Source organism: Aulostomus chinensis, chromosome 23 (genome assembly GCF_037954235.1).
Source record: "Aulostomus chinensis isolate RoL2024-O1b breed Wild chromosome 23, RoL_Achi_v1.0, whole genome shotgun sequence".
Classification (NCBI taxonomy): domain Eukaryota; kingdom Metazoa; phylum Chordata; class Actinopteri; order Syngnathiformes; family Aulostomidae; genus Aulostomus; species Aulostomus chinensis.
Genome location: NC_141342.1, coordinates 7,956,289 through 7,971,590, shown reverse-complemented (window position 1 = coordinate 7,971,590; position 15,302 = coordinate 7,956,289). Strand labels below are relative to the sequence as shown.

Genomic DNA, 15,302 nt, shown 5'->3' with positions numbered 1-15,302 from the left:
ATTGACTGCTGCAACTCTCTTCTGGCAGGCCTCCCTGCATGCTCATTCAAGCCTCTGCAGATGATCCAGAATGCAGCAGCACGTCTGGTCTTCAACCAGCCCAAAAGGGCTCATGTCACCCTGCTGCTGGTTTCTCTTCACTGGCTTCCAGTGGCAGCCAGGATCAAATTCAAGGCACTTCTCTTGGCTTACAAAACAATCACAAGAACGGCTCCAGCCTACCTGGAATCCCTGATCCAGGTCTACTCTCCTTCTCGCCCACTACGCTCTGCATGCCAAAGACGCCTGGTGCTTCCAGCCCAGCCCTGCTCCAAATCTCTAGCCAGACTCTTCTCTTCTGTTGTTCCCAAATGGTGGAACAAACTACCCAACTCTGTGCGTTCTGCTGAGTCCCTTTCTACTTTTAAGAGACAATTGAAGACTCAATTGTTCAGAGAGCACCGAGGCACTGAACCTGACTCTTCTCCTCTTTGGGGTAGAATCAGTCAGAGGGTCCAAGACCCAGCACTTAGTGACTATGTAGCACCAACTGTGTTGTCTGATGTTGTATGTCTGTTATATAAAAAAAAAAAAGGGTGAAGGGGCGACACTTCTTCTGCCACTAGATGGCAGTACCTGTGACCAAATCACAACTGAAGCACTTTTGCGCTTCCTATGGACTTTTCCTTAATTAAGTCTAAATTCTTGCTTGTGTCGTAGGTCGCTCTGGACAAAAGCGTCTGCTAAATGAAACTGTAGAATTGTAGAATTGTAGCTCATGTGTTATTTATTTGTGTGGTTATTGTGCAAAATGTTGCTGTAGTATAGCATGCTTTGCATTCTCGGGTCTCCTTTTTCAAGATAAAGGTTGGAGGATGATTTTATTTTGCTGCCTGATTTTCACCTTGAGTCCTGTGTTGAGCAGTTTAGCATAAAGAAACACACAGTATCAGTTCATCTCTGTACCTGCTTCGACCTTGCTGCTAAAGCCTGCTGCTTGCTTGAGAGCAGCGGCAGTAAGGGCAAGACCTCTGCTTTTTCTCAGACCATGCTGCAGCACTGCTTCAAACTGGGCGCAAAGACAGATTACCCTGCAGACAGAAGGAAAACACAGCTTAGCTTCGAGGGAGATACACTCAAAACTGGTCAATATAACCAGTACGGGGACGGTGCTATGGAGAAACATGAAGTGTTTTTCGCAGCTGGACGTTATAGCTGATCTGGAGGATGACCATTTTTATTGATTTGAAATTTGAAGAACTGCAAAGCTTTCTCTGCCCCTTATGAGCAAGAAGTGTTGGGAACATTAACAGGACAAATCGTGATTTGACACAAACTGCAAAAAATCAACAAAACTGCTGGGTTTCAGTAAAATAATCTCATTTTTCTCTGTTCTGAAAATGTCAGTTGTGTCAGTATCTCCTTCACCTCTTCAATCCTCACAAAAATGGACAAGATCAAGGGACAGTTAGAGATCCTGTCAGACAAATATCCTGGCTGAAGCTCTACTGAATAAGATGCGTCTCTTTTCTCATTCCCTCGTGTAGAATTTGATGGCTGGAGCCTGATACTCCCCCACAGTCTGTGCTCTCATTGTGGTCTGGGATTAGTTTGCACTTACAGATCTGAGGATTTTTCGATCTGCTTGATTCTGCTCAGCTCCGCATTTACCAACACGTGATCGTATTTCTATTCAATTTCTTATGGAGGTGCTATTTGGTTGTGAATATTTTTACTGTGTTTGTAGGTTAGGGTTAGCTTAACGGTACAGATCCAATACAAGCCTCTGATAATTGGACTGTGATTGGTTATTCGTACTATAAGTACCCTTTGAGTATGAATGAGTCTTTTTTTCTTTAAATGTTTTAAATGAAAATACATAACATCGATTGATGAATGATGATGATGATTATCGAAATAAAGAGAATTTGAAATTACTTCAACCTCATGACTAATTTGCTTTTTGACTGCTTAGAATGTATAAGATACTGTGTAACTATCAGATGAGAAACTCCCAGTTTGCGATCATTTTCAACAGAAGAAACAGCCTCGCAAAGTGGGCGCGTTTCCAGGTGCCAGCCAACCACACCGCGAAGCCTAAAATATCATCGCAACAAGTGACCTGGAACTACACAGTAAATGGTTTAAAATGATTGCACAAATGAGAGAAAAGCCTCGTCTCACCTGCTGTCTGAGTCAGTGGCGATCTCTTTTCTTCCTCCAAAGCGAATTTGGCACTGGGAAGATAGGAGGGAAGTGAAAACGGGACATTGTCACTCACTTGGTGCTGTGGTGTTGGCTTCTCTGGTACACTGAGCGAGCACATGTTTCTGAATGTTTGGATTAGCCACAGAGCAGCGAATAGTTTCAGCAAGAATACTGGATTTGAAACCTATCCTTGCCTTGTGGTAGAGTCCTGATGATGATTGGAGAGAATGGATTTCATCTTTGAGAAGCATCATTGCACTTTTCATGAGGTCTTCCTTCCCTAAAAGTTGTTTTCACTTTTTTTGGTTGTTTGTTTTGAACTTGTGAGTGTTTACATTTTGGTATTTATTTCCTATTAAATTCTCTATTTCGTACAAGTGTGCACCGGCAGTGACGCATGCTGCTTTCCCTTTTTAGGAGAGAATGTCATCACCAGTCTCATTGCTAAAGGGGTCTCACACACACAGTTTAGCTCCAATACCATTAGAATTGCATCTTTTATATCATAATGTATCCACTCAAGTGCTGGAGTGTTTAGGTACACTATAGAGTACAGCAGGAATCCTAACACCTGCAAGTCAGCGTTGCTGAATGTTCCGGTTCCCTCATCTCACAGTGTATTCTTGTTGTTGGGCGCATTCGTAAATACTGCATATGAAAATTTCGTAAAAACAGATCCACGTACACAAATGTGTGCTTGAAAATTTGATTAGGGTTATCTTGCTGGAAAAAAACATGTATGTCTCATAAGTGTTTGCTTGCCATACAATTTATTTCCACCCATGGTCAAAATCTTATGATATGGCTTTTGGTTGAGGGACTCGATTGACCCTACAATGGAAAAAATGGAAAAAACTATAATGCCTCTGGCCTACGGCAGCGTTCTATTTGTTTGCCTTGCCGATGCTGTACTTTTTTGTGCAGACCTCAAGATGAAGTCATCCCAGAATAATGCTCACCTGTTTTACAGCATCCAGCAACCTCTCCAAAAGGTGCTGTCTCTTGGTATCACTCTGCTGAGTGCCTGCAAAGGGCAACACAGGTTAAAAAAACAAAAGCACACAATCAGAATCTGATTTAAAGATGGACTGAGAAAATGTATTCTTAGTCCTAATTTGGACTGTAATATCTGTGGTTGCTTTTTGTGGTGTTATGTGTATCCAAAAGGCGAGACTGTAAAAGAATTACTACAGAAACTCATGAACTATCACGTGATGTCCCTGAAAATCACCAATACTGACAAATAAACGCACAAACAGCTATGGATCAATGTCGTTACAAAGGGGTTCCTGCTCTGTGTCAGGAGTACTCACAAGAACACCCCATGAACCCCTTTAATATTTACTTATTGTTGTTGCTCTGCCCTGTTAGCCTTCAGTCAGGAACACATACACCAATGTACATTAACGTGTGCTCATTATGCAGAAACATACAACGCTTTAAAGAGGAAGTCAAAGTAAAACTTCATTATTTGTCTATCAAATACTACATCCAGCTCTTTTTTGCAAAAAGTTGTTACTTCAATGACGTCATATGGCATGATTTATTGTAAACATCTGCACTGTAATATGTGGACATTTCGCACGTCCATCACTGTTTCCTTCCAGTTGAGTCACGCTGAAGGACACCTCCTAACACCTGAACACTTGAGGCGGTCATGTTGCTCCTCCCACATGTTTACGTCATTGTGTTCCCCGGACACCACTTTCATTAAATCAAAGGCTAAAATGCTAATTACACATCAGGAGTATTCAGAGCAGTCACATTTGACCCAAGGTGCATATTAATAGCAGAGTCATTAATAGTATTTCGAACTGGATCATTTGTCGGCATGTTTCACAGACCACTGTGTCAATGAGCTGTCTTCAGAGGGGAGAGAAGCTACAGTCATAAGCCCTCATGTCAGCCTCCCAACATGAACAAACTTTATTCATAACAAAAAGGTGAACTCACCGTTCATTCTGGCAGCCTCTAATCACCGGCAGCACGAACTAGCGAAGGACCGGGCCCATGCTGCCTTAGTGGCCAAGCTTGACCCACCCCACCACGGTTTGACGACTGATGCTCAGTCGGTGCACAGGGAGGCCTGCCGGTGAGCCACCTACCACAGTCCAGCATATAAGTGCTGTAACTCCCGCAGGCTGACGCGAGGTTAAGAAGTGCAAACTGTTTAGAAGCTGGGATGTTAATTAAAACCCGTGAAGTCTTGAGTGTTGTCAACTGGTGACACTGCGAAAAAGGGGAAACCGAGCACTCAGAGCCGCGTCTAGGTCACATGACCACACACAGCTGTCATATGACCAGAAAGACCTGCCGGGACTTGTTGTCTTAAGGTATGGAACTACAAAAATATTATTTACTGATGAGGTTTAAAAACTAAACAACCCGATGGAGGCTTTGACTATTTGGGGTCCAAGACCGAAGGGACAACGTTGATTCCAGAACTAGCGACCAGGAAACGATCTTATTGAGATCGCAAAGGTTTTTTTTTTTTAATTATTATTATCTTTATTATTATTTTCTAAAGCTAAATGTGATACTGCAGCCAAAACTATAAGCTATGCACGGGGACATTTCGTGACAGATACAGACCACTGAACGTACCTCGGGCGCAGGAAAGTATACATGTCCAACACCAGGCGGCGCTATTAGCAAGATTCAAACAGAGCCGTGTGTAGAGAGAATTCGGCCAACTTGGGGCTCGAACCTCTCGACAGTTCTGTCATGGGTTTGGTTCAGAGGCGGTCACGCTTTTTTCGCGCGCCATGTTCTCTATCATAACCAATATTTATCCAATTATACACATAGCAAAGCCAATGTCAGAGATCAATTTTCAGCGTTGATAAATTCTAAACAATCAACTTCCACAAATAATCAAACATGTCCAACTGCGCAGCTCATGGCTGCACGGCAAGAAAGGGGTAGGGACGAGCGCATTGTTTTCCCTGTGACAAAAATAGAGGAGCTCATGGGAGCCGAAGGTTCCCAGAAAAAACTGGACACCAACTGATTTCTCCCTATCGTGGGGATTAAATGTCAATTTCTCTCTTTGACTTTTATGAAGAATTTACATTGGAAAAACTAAGTCATGTCAACATTTAGCCGCACCATGCTCTCAAAAATTCCCAACACCGTTTTAGAATGAATGAGGTTTATCAAGACTTATCATAGCCTTACTCTAGCCTTATGCTAGTGAGCTAGTTATCTATTTGATACAACTTGTGGTTTTCTTGGGAGGATTAGCCTACATAGATTTTTTTTTTAAAATCTGAATCACATATCATTTTCGGAAGGGTTTTTAATAATGATAATGCTGACGATAACACCGACGGTAACAATATGAGTAAGATTACATTAATTTTTAACTATATCTGAGTCATTATAATTTTTTATGTAATTTCAACCTTTTTTCGGCGATGGGTGAACATGGGAGACTAAGGAGAAGTTAAACAGCCCAGTTTCCTGGTAGCAAACATTGTGCCCATGAGTTGAGCTGGCCAAACTCTCTCTACGTACAACCCTGGGTTCAAATTTTCTGGCATATTTATCCTCAAAAATTTGTCAAAAGAATTTACTTATTATTAAAAAAAAAATGGGACAGTGATTAAGGAACAACCTCCTGTGTAACGCAGTATAAACAGGAACTGGTGCAATATTTTATTCTTCAGAGAATTTTGATTCGTCAAAAATGCAAAAGTTGCTAATAAAGGCATGTTAAAGAAGAGACAAAAAGTGCCCCGTACATTGGTAAAGGGTTATCTGATGAACATGAAACTTGGCACAAATTTAAATCCTGAAACTCTGTACCAAATTTCAAGCACATCGGTCAACAGGAGGCGCTGTGGCAGTAAATTGTGCAACATAGCATAATTCTTGGAACTCTTCTTACACTTTGGGTCAATTTTGGACATATACTGTAGATGAAGACTTATCAAAAGAATTTTGATAACCCAAACCTTAGTTACAGACCAAACCATGTTTCAGTCAAAAGATGAAGTACTTTGCCACCCTGCTAAGGTGGGTCCAATCAGCATAAAACTTGCACTACATGCTTGTAATATCCCCCTGAATTTCTGTGCTGATTTTGGTGCCAGTCGGTCAATAACTGATGTCAAGGCACACATTTTTGCAAAATGAAGCTTTCTTACGCTTTGCTTCCAGAGGCAGGCGTACTTTTAAAAACTTGCGTTAAGGTCTTTGTATGTTTCGGACAGCAATTTCTACTGATAACATAGATACACTGTTACATGCGTCTTTTCCGCCGGTGGCGAGGTTAAACGTGATAATAATAATTGCCAATTGGTTTCAGTTTTTTTAAAGCTTTTTCACCTGTGCAAAAACAATAAAAGGACCTAAAAGAACTGAGTGAAGTCCAGCGTGTGGTTTGTGGAGAGAGGCCCTTCCCTTTAGAGCATGGGAAAGCTTGCACTGACATGACCCTTGACAGTATGTCCTATGTTCAATGCCTCAATGTTGAATGGTTTCAAAATGGAAGTGAGAACGAGACCTATGGAACACTTGCAAAACTTGTGTTTTTTTTTGTTGCTGTTGTTGTTGTTGTTGTTTTTAAGCGTTTTAAAGACTGTGGATAGTTGAAAAAATGTGCAAGTGTCTTATCAGTATGATTGGGACTGGACAGTTCAAACTGTCTCCAAATGTAGAAAAGATATGAAACATGTGAAGGTTTGCTAGAAAAATGTAGAAATATGACAAAAACACAAGTGCTGAATTATAGTTACGTGCCTCCACAAAATGTACCATCAGATGGAATTCATGTTTAAAAAAAGAAAAAGAATGTGAAGATGGTCAACTTGTCCACAGGTCACTGTTAGCAGAAGGTGATGGTTCTGTGAAGAACCTTGTGCACAGAAAATAATGTAGTGAGATTTGAGAGGATGGAGAAGCAGCACGAGATATCTTATTAAATCGCACAGAGCAAAGGACTTGCAATTTCAGAGCAATTGTACAGACATTTTGTTTGGCCAAGAAAACTGAAGTAACTCATTGACTGAGGACAGAGGCATTGGTTTATCAGATATCTCAGTCTTGACCTGTTGAAATCTGCTCTCTGATCAGATCCTATCTATTCTTTAAGAACTCCAGCCCTAAAAGCTGGGGTTCTTAAAGATTAGTGATTAAGGGCGTGCTAGCTTCAGTCAAAACAGAAAACCGAGGCGTCGTGAAAAATTAAGAATTCAAATGCTTTCATCTTACTTAAACATGATGGATTTGGGTGGTTGGGGTCTGGGCGAAGCATTATTTAAGGGATACAGATTCCCCAATTAACAAAGAGAGTCATCAAGACTATGAATACATTTTTAATTATGCTTAACAAATGCTTATTCTCTCCTCAAAACACAAAACCAGAAAGCACATCACTCATATTTGAGTCTCTCTTCGCTGGCTCTTAGTGAAGTTCTTTTTTTTTCTTCTTTCAATTACAGATCTTCTGACCCCAAATGTCCCTGGAGGGTCCATCGGAACCTGAGGTCCTTGGGTTTTTCAATATTCCTGAGCATTAGAGGGAAGAGTTTGACACCTTCCAACACATCTGGTGACATCATAATCATGCCCTGATAAGTGATCACAGCCATATAGCTCAGGAGTTACTTTGAGGAGGTTATTTTTTTATTTTTATTACAAGCAAACTCAAGTAGAGAAGCCACTTAAATGTATTGTACTCTGCCTTGGATTAAAAATAATCGGAATTTTCTTCAGTTTATAAAAAAAAAGTTGATGTAAAATGGATTTTGCTCACTGCAGCTGTTGCTGACTAAAAAAAAACCGAATGGAATATGTATGTCGTCATATCTGAGTGACGGGGGTGATCTGGCTCCTGTGTAGCATACATGGCTGTCTGGCTGATTAACACAAATAACAGATAAGGAACATTTCGCTTGGGTAACATTCATCCTTTCCATAATAATGCATTACTCATTGTATTTGTCTATTTACAGTCCCCATGTCCCTGTGGTGGATCATGTGGACATAAATCGGAATCGCTTGCAGCGCAGCATGACAGTGTGCAAGGTTTACATCTTATCAGCTGGAGCATGTGATCTTATCTAGACTGTTGTCGAATCATTGCTCGTGCGTGTTACCACAGCAAACACACAATCTCAACATAAGAAACCGGAGAACGACAAAAATAAAAAGATCCAAGCTTCGTGTCATTAAAAGTCTGTTGTGCATCCCTTCACACTGACAGCGTGTCTCTCAAAGGTGGCTTGGGTGAGGAGGTAATAGTGCTGTCATAGATGGTGGAGAGCGACACATCTGCACCTGGCCTGGTGTTTGAAGGTCTGTTGCCTCCACCGGGCTCCTCTCGGATCAACCTGCCACTCCTTCTGAAAGAGCTCCTGATCCCACTGGAGAGGCGGTTGGACACACGCCTCACAATCCGGCTGAGTCCCCGGCTTTTCAGCTTGATCAAACCTACGTCGTCCTCCAACTCTTCAGGTGGCACATCGATGTTCCCAGAGTACCAGAACACCCACCAGATCAGACTGAGAAAGATTACAATGGCCCCAGAGTAGATGAACAAGTCGTGGATCCCCAGGCCTCCAAACACCCCCACCATCATGATGAGCACACCAAGGATGTCATGGGCCACTGCAAACCAAAATGAGCACTTGCAGCGTCCAACTCCTCCATACCTTCTCTCCATGACTGGCTCCAGCTGTACAGCTGACATTCTGGAAAAGCTTTCCACACAGCCAGAGTGAAACAGCAAGTGTATCTGACTGCGGTGTCCTTACACACTCACCGCTCTGAAGTGGCAGTGGTCAAAGTTCAACGTAAGCAGGTGGTTATCACGTTGGTCTGGTGACTTGATATTTCAGAGGTTACAGTTGCGTAACCACTCACCAAAAAATTCTCACTTTCAGTTCAGCCCCCGGCTGCACTGTTTTTGCCCCTGCTTAAAACCCACTTATGGCCCAGTTGAGAAATGAGTCCACATTCAAACATATCCGATCATTTTGCAGCATCATGATGTGGATGGTGATGTCATTTCATTAAGAAAACGTTCAGAGATGGAATACCCATCAAAGGATGCAATCCTGCCCACAAACCGTGTTGCAAGTGAGGCAACAGCTGTAAACCAAACAAAACAAAGATCATTCTGAACTTGATTCTCACTGATCCTACATTTTTGGCCCCAATATTTGGGAATAGACGACTAATACCTAAATCAGCCAACAGTCTTAATACTGTGTGTCCCCTTTCTGTTAAGCATGCTTTATTCGCCATCCTCCCCAGAGCCAGACAAGATCAATGTACTTCTCTGCAAACGTGTAGCAGAGCTGCACGGTTGCTCTGAATTTTGAAACTGCGTAACAGCACTAGATTTATTAAAGGCTAATAGTGTGATCAAGACACCATGTTAATACCACACTGGAGCTGCAGTGATGTCCTGCACTTTCTCTAGACATTAACGTCTTTGACACAGATGCACACAGCGACAATCACCTTGATCAGGGTTTTAATCAAAATGTGTACAACATGTATGCCTGCTGGTATTGCATTTACAATGTCAAAAAAAAAAAAAGTAATTATGTCCATTCTTGAAATGTCTCATCGCAGTCTCACCTTGACATCTCCCTGCTAGTTCAACACGTGACCCACAATGTTTCACAGCGGCAGCTGGAGCCATCTTATTTCTATACATCCCTCACTTTATAAGCTCTAAGATATTGACGTTCTCACCTGTTCGCCTGGTTAATGAGTCACTTCAGATGAAATGTACATCAAGACAAAATATCAACAAGGTAAATGTCCACCCTTCAACTCCTAAAATGTAATTTTAATCTCTCTTTCGATCCAAGATAGCGTAGACGCGATAGTAAAGCTGAAGCAGTGGAACACTTGGACTACAAGCACATTTCGACTACATATGAACTCACTACTGTGTGAGTATGTCCTTCAAAGCTTTTCATTCTTGCAAGCATTTAAGAAACACGACACCACAGATGAGTTAAGATGTGTTTATAATTTGTTTACAGCAGAGACGTAACAAACGGGCTGCTGACAATCTTCTAAACACTCTAATCCAGGATCCTCCACCAAATGTCCATGTTGTTTCGTAACTGGTGCTGAAGATAATCATTTCAATTTGAGCACATTCTTTTTGACATTGGAGTCAGTCTTTCTGGTCTTCTTGGTCCGTGCAGACTTGTCATTCATTCTTCTCTTCACCCTAGCATTTTTTGGTGATTTCTTCAGCTGCTTCTTTTTGGACGGCTTCTACAGGACAGAAACAAATAAAAAGGGTCAGCAATCTCTCAACTCTGAAGACAGAACTGCCAGGCTACAGCTGTTTTGAGTGTTAATGCAACTTCGCAAACAAGCTAGTGCCTATTCATCCTTCTAGTAGTACCCCTTTGTGCCTCAACAGGCAATACTAAGTCAATGTGACATGATGCAGACATTTCTATGTCCAGCAACCCAACAGAACTAATTTCTATCGCTTAGACATCTTAGATGAACTCTTTGGTGACTACCCAGACCTTATTGAAATAGCTGAGGGTTGGGATGTAAAAAAAAAACCGAAACAAAACAGTAAATTCTTTAAAAACAAAACTTGAAACAAGGCTGGAGCAGCCACATCACTTCTTATTCTCCAGTCTACTCACTCTGCAGTCCATATTTCTATCACTCATGAAAAGGCGATGGAGGCACATGCTGGTTTTCAAAGTTACATAGCTTGTCAAGTACCTTTTACATCTAGTAACAGTACCAACCTCAAGTTTTTGCTTTTTGCTCTGCATTTCTATGGGAACCAGCAGTGGGATTTCTTCCTCCTCCTCTTGTCCTCCTGCTGCAGAAGCATCTGTCGGGTTGGTGTCGTCCCTCTTGATTTTTGCCTGCTTTTTGTCAGCAGCCCCCTAAAATTTGACAATATCAGAACTGATTATTTGGCTAACTTGGGCTCAAACACAAGGCGTTTGAAAAATGTTTCACCTTTACTTCAGAAGCACGAGCACGCTTATGTGCAGCATGCACCATGGCGAGGTGGTTCAGGTCTGAGGTGTAGATAGGCAGGGCCACTGACGTCTGACTCTTTAGGTGGATGACCTTAATCACTGGTCCCCTCTGTACACAATGACAAATTAGCCAAAATGTAACATTCACCTGTACCCCAGCAGATCAATGAACTGATGCCAATGTGGTTGTGAAGAGGGCTGCATGGCTCAGAGGTAGAGCGGCCATCTAGTGACTGAAGGTGTGCTGGTTCGAACTTCCCCGAGCAGGTTGCAAGGCAGCCTCTATCAGTGTGCATTTGACAGAAATGGAATGTCTGATCATTGGAAATGTGCGTACGCATCCCAAAACAAGACAGACAAAGAGGCAAAACACCAACTTCCAAAAGGACACAGCATCTTTAGGAACTTTGACATATTCAATTTCTACTCATAAGGAAAGCAAGACAAAATATATGGAATAAAAAGACAGACACTTACTGTGCGTAGTTTGGCCACCACTGTTTGCACAGTTACTGCGATATTTTCCATGATCTCATCTGCAGTCATGCCAGAGTGGGCAACACGAGCCATGCTGCACAACGCGCCACCATGCAAGACATGACAAATAGCACAGTGTACATCAGTAAAACATGTATGAATAAAGGGATACTTAATATTTCACGCCAGCTTGATATTAGCATCTCTATTTAAGTTGAATCCAGCGACATTTATGTGGAGCCTCTCCAGGACTAGTACTGCATTATCGACAGTTGTGTTAATATACATTCAGACGTGAATCTTAAATTGTTGCTGCGTTTGTCTCCTCTCTGAATACACCTGAAGTTAATAAAGCAACCAGCATTCTATTCCTCTCACCAGCAGCTGCCCTTGCCATTGACCTTCAGGTTGGTGCCCTGGATGAGTCTCTGAATGTCTCTGGCCAGATGTTTGCTCTGCATGTTCACACACAGCGGCTCTCTGTTGAAAACAGAACAGCAAATATGAGCATGCTGCAGCTCTTCTGATCAGTTCAACCTCCAGTCAAAGACACATACAGAAGAAGCAGAGCCTCTCCCCTCATCTGATTCACTCTAGCTCGGCCTGGGCGATATGGACTTAGTAAAATCTCTGATTTTTCTCACAAAAAATTTGATTAAGGATTTTTTCCCGATTTTTTTTCCTGTGGGTAAATGATTCCATCACAGTGAGCTGTTTTTTAGTAGAGATTGTCAGTTATACTGGTCTTGTTCCCCTCACAAAGAGCGGCATTTCTCCCTCTCGGCTGGATGCCTCTGTTTTAGATGCTGAAATAAGTTCGATGTGCTGCTGCCTTTTGTTGCAATGGGCTTCAGACAAACTTTGCAGCGTGCAGTCACTTGTCAAACACAAACCAGTTCCAAACAACTGATGATACTCCACCTTTCTTATACCATTTTCACACTGAAAAACGTGTCAACGTGGGTTTTTGGACGAGCGTTTGCTCAGCATGAGGGCGCATTCCAGCTTCCAGAAGACCCGGATCTGAACTCCCGCTGTGAGGGGAGCGCGCCTGTGTTTTTCTCTCCTGTACGTCATCGCGCTGACGTCGTCACCATTTCACATAAACGTGCGCTGGAACACTGAGAGGTAAGCAAACGACAACATGGATGTCGCCAAGTCGAACGTTCGCGTTGTCGTTGCGTGCATTGCAACGTTGTCTCTTTTGCAAAGCATACAAACTCGGCGCAGATTGGGAAATGTGCGAGCGCTAATGCAGCGAAGGAGGATGGAGTTTTTGGCGAGTCTGGAAGGGAGCTGAGGAAGCTACAGGCGAAGCCTGACGGGCGGCACAGTGACAAAATCAGGATGCGACAGGAAGGTTGCGTGAAACCTGAGACGATGCGGGTTGCCTTTTTCACACTGCAGGTGAACTGAGCCGAGCCGCTAAACACTCAGGTCGCTTGGCAAGTTGGTCGACGCAAGTCGACATGCCGAGTCGACCCTTTCAGAGTGCCCAAAAACCTGCACTGAACCGCGTTTTTGGTGCAGTGTTAAAGGGGCTTTGGAAACAAACTTCTCGCACTCGTTAGCCATGTTGCTGCTATGCGTGCGCAGGAAACAAGGGGGAGGGGTGAGGGGGAAAGCTGTGGAAGCTCCTGGGGGACAAAAGATGTGCCATAGCAAGAGAATAAAAAAAACTTGAATTTTTTATTTTTGAAAACATCCGCAATGAAAAAACTCCATAAAAACCACTAAATCGCCCAGGCCTAACTCTAGCGAAAGTTGAATCAATTGCTTAGTGTGCTTCTGATTAGCATGACGGACATCCGTACAGCAAATTTGAAATCACTGAACACACAAGGAATTACCAAAAAGTTTTTGCACGCAACAAAGTTTTGTTGACAGATGGATTGGAAAATTAACTAAAACAAATGCCATATACTTCATCTATTTTCCCATAAACAATTCAGGACAAAAAATATCAGGAAAACAAAGTGGGTGTAATGGATTAATTCGTTCACAACTACGAGCAGCATGAAATCCATATTAAATCAACTTCAGGCAAGTGTTCTAATCAACTTGATTTTTTTAAATGTTTTTGTTGTTGAGACTACCAGGTTGCTATGTTTATCAAATCTGGTTTGACAAAGTGATGATTCGGAGATTAAGTTGTATGAAACTTGAGTCTGTGCCTGTACTGAGGATACTAAGAAGTCAGCACTTTTCTTACTTTTTCCTCTGGTAGAAGTGTTTTCCCAGATGGGCTGGTAGCAGGCGGCGGATGCGGTCGTCCGAGAGAAACATCTCAAAATTTCCCAGTAGACGACGTTTGGCTTCATATGGTTTGTACTCTGTCTTCAGGACTTTATAGGGGATGATCTAGCCAGGATTCAGGGACATATAATCTGTATTATATAATTTGAAAAATCCCACAGTGGGAAAGACATCTTTTCTACTTAGACTGTGTTCTGATATAATGTTCAAGTATCTTCATATAATGACAATTTATGGCGAGACAAGTATACCAATAACATTCAGATAAATATGGGTAGTAATTTGAAGTCATGAAGCATCTTCAGTAGTTTTTACTGGTGGAGGTTGATAAACAACTTTGCTGTCCTGCTTGAATATTTCCTGACTTCTGAGCATTCATGGCCTTGTTGTTGTCAAAGTTCTACAAGGGACCAACCTCAGTGATGCATTTGACCCCCTTCTCCTCCAGCAACGTCTTATAAAACCTCTGGGTCTGCTCTGAAGTCATCTTGGGCTCATCTCTGGTAAACAGGCAGACTTCTTCTGAGTCTGTCCGCAGGCCATGGGGCAGGGGACTGAAGACGGAATGGGAAGCACAACGTCACACTCCACTTTAACATAATTAAATAGCTATTCGGTTTACGAAAATAACCACAACTGAAAGATCATAGTTTCATGGTAGACGTACATCCGGATGGTCTGAGGTTTTCTCGGGATCTTCCAGAGGGTGAAAAGCAAGCTTATCTGCTGGGTGTCGTCCATGAGCAGGGACTCTCCAGAGAACGTGGTCTTCACGAAAGCCTGAAGTGCTTGAACAGCTTTTTTCACCTAAATTAAGATTTGGCATAAAATTATAATATCATAATTGTTATCATTAAGAGGCGTTCACTGACTGCAACTTTGAATTAGCTTCGTGGCAAAAGAAAACAAGTTAGCTAACGCTAGTTAGGTGGTCGCTACTGCCAATAAAATATATCTCACAAAAATATAAACTTTATAACTGTTCGCCTTCATACTATTTGCACAATGATTAAATAGCTTATGAAAAACAGGTTTAAATTTTGTACCTGACACCGGTCAAGAGCAATTTCTATTTTCTCCGCCATGCTGTTGGCCTCTTCTTCACGTGGACCCAAAACGCGCAAGCGCAAGATGAGTCATACGTCACGAGATACAAACGGAAACTGTATTTGTATAAAAGAAAAATAGAAACAGCGTTTTGTACAATTTAAGTAACGTCTCTGACCATTATTTGCCTTGTATTTACAGTGATTTTACTGTTACAATAACCAATGTCTCAATTATTTACAAATTATTATTAAGAACAAAAATGTTCTCTGGCAGAAACTGTCCAATCACATTGCATCAGGAAGTGGAAGTTGTCGCAAAAGGGTAGTCCTATTTCAAAATAAAACTCTC

At 42.1% G+C, this 15,302-nt stretch overlaps 3 protein-coding genes across 4 annotated transcripts in view; all 3 read right to left on the bottom strand.

Moving 5' to 3' along the window:
* The window catches only part of snx29 (sorting nexin 29), a 187,443-nt gene extending 182,981 nt beyond the window's left edge, over positions 1–4,462 (bottom strand). The window contains exons 1-4 of one of the 2 annotated variants that reach the window (XM_086195588.1): positions 4,141–4,462; positions 3,147–3,211; positions 2,164–2,216; positions 946–1,070 (exon numbers count right to left, since the gene is read on the bottom strand). In XM_086195588.1, the coding sequence (XP_086051714.1) occupies positions 946–1,070; positions 2,164–2,216; positions 3,147–3,211; positions 4,141–4,147 (250 nt within the window). In that variant the 5' untranslated portion in view covers positions 4,148–4,462. Of the gene's footprint in view, positions 1–945; positions 1,071–2,163; positions 2,217–3,146; positions 3,212–4,140 lie in introns of those variants that run through there. The other variant, XM_086195589.1, reaches the window with a different exon arrangement.
* A 2,918-nt stretch (positions 4,463–7,380) lies between these two features.
* LOC147239352 (transmembrane protein 238-like) lies at positions 7,381–8,948 on the bottom strand. The gene has a single exon (XM_086195590.1). It carries the CDS (start codon positions 8,879–8,881, stop codon positions 8,384–8,386), a length of 498 nt encoding a protein of 165 aa, XP_086051716.1. The 5' UTR covers positions 8,882–8,948; the 3' UTR covers positions 7,381–8,383.
* A 705-nt stretch (positions 8,949–9,653) lies between these two features.
* On the bottom strand, positions 9,654–15,087 carry rsl1d1 (ribosomal L1 domain containing 1). Its single transcript, XM_086195358.1, has 9 exons — positions 14,951–15,087; positions 14,572–14,711; positions 14,320–14,458; positions 13,861–14,009; positions 12,027–12,128; positions 11,649–11,742; positions 11,149–11,280; positions 10,929–11,072; positions 9,654–10,431 (listed from the first exon to the last, which is right to left on the bottom strand). The coding sequence occupies exons 1-9, from the start codon at positions 14,987–14,989 to the stop codon at positions 10,291–10,293; spliced, it is 1,080 nt and encodes a 359-aa protein (XP_086051484.1). The 5' UTR covers positions 14,990–15,087; the 3' UTR covers positions 9,654–10,290.
* Between the last annotated feature and the right edge of the window lie 215 nt (positions 15,088–15,302).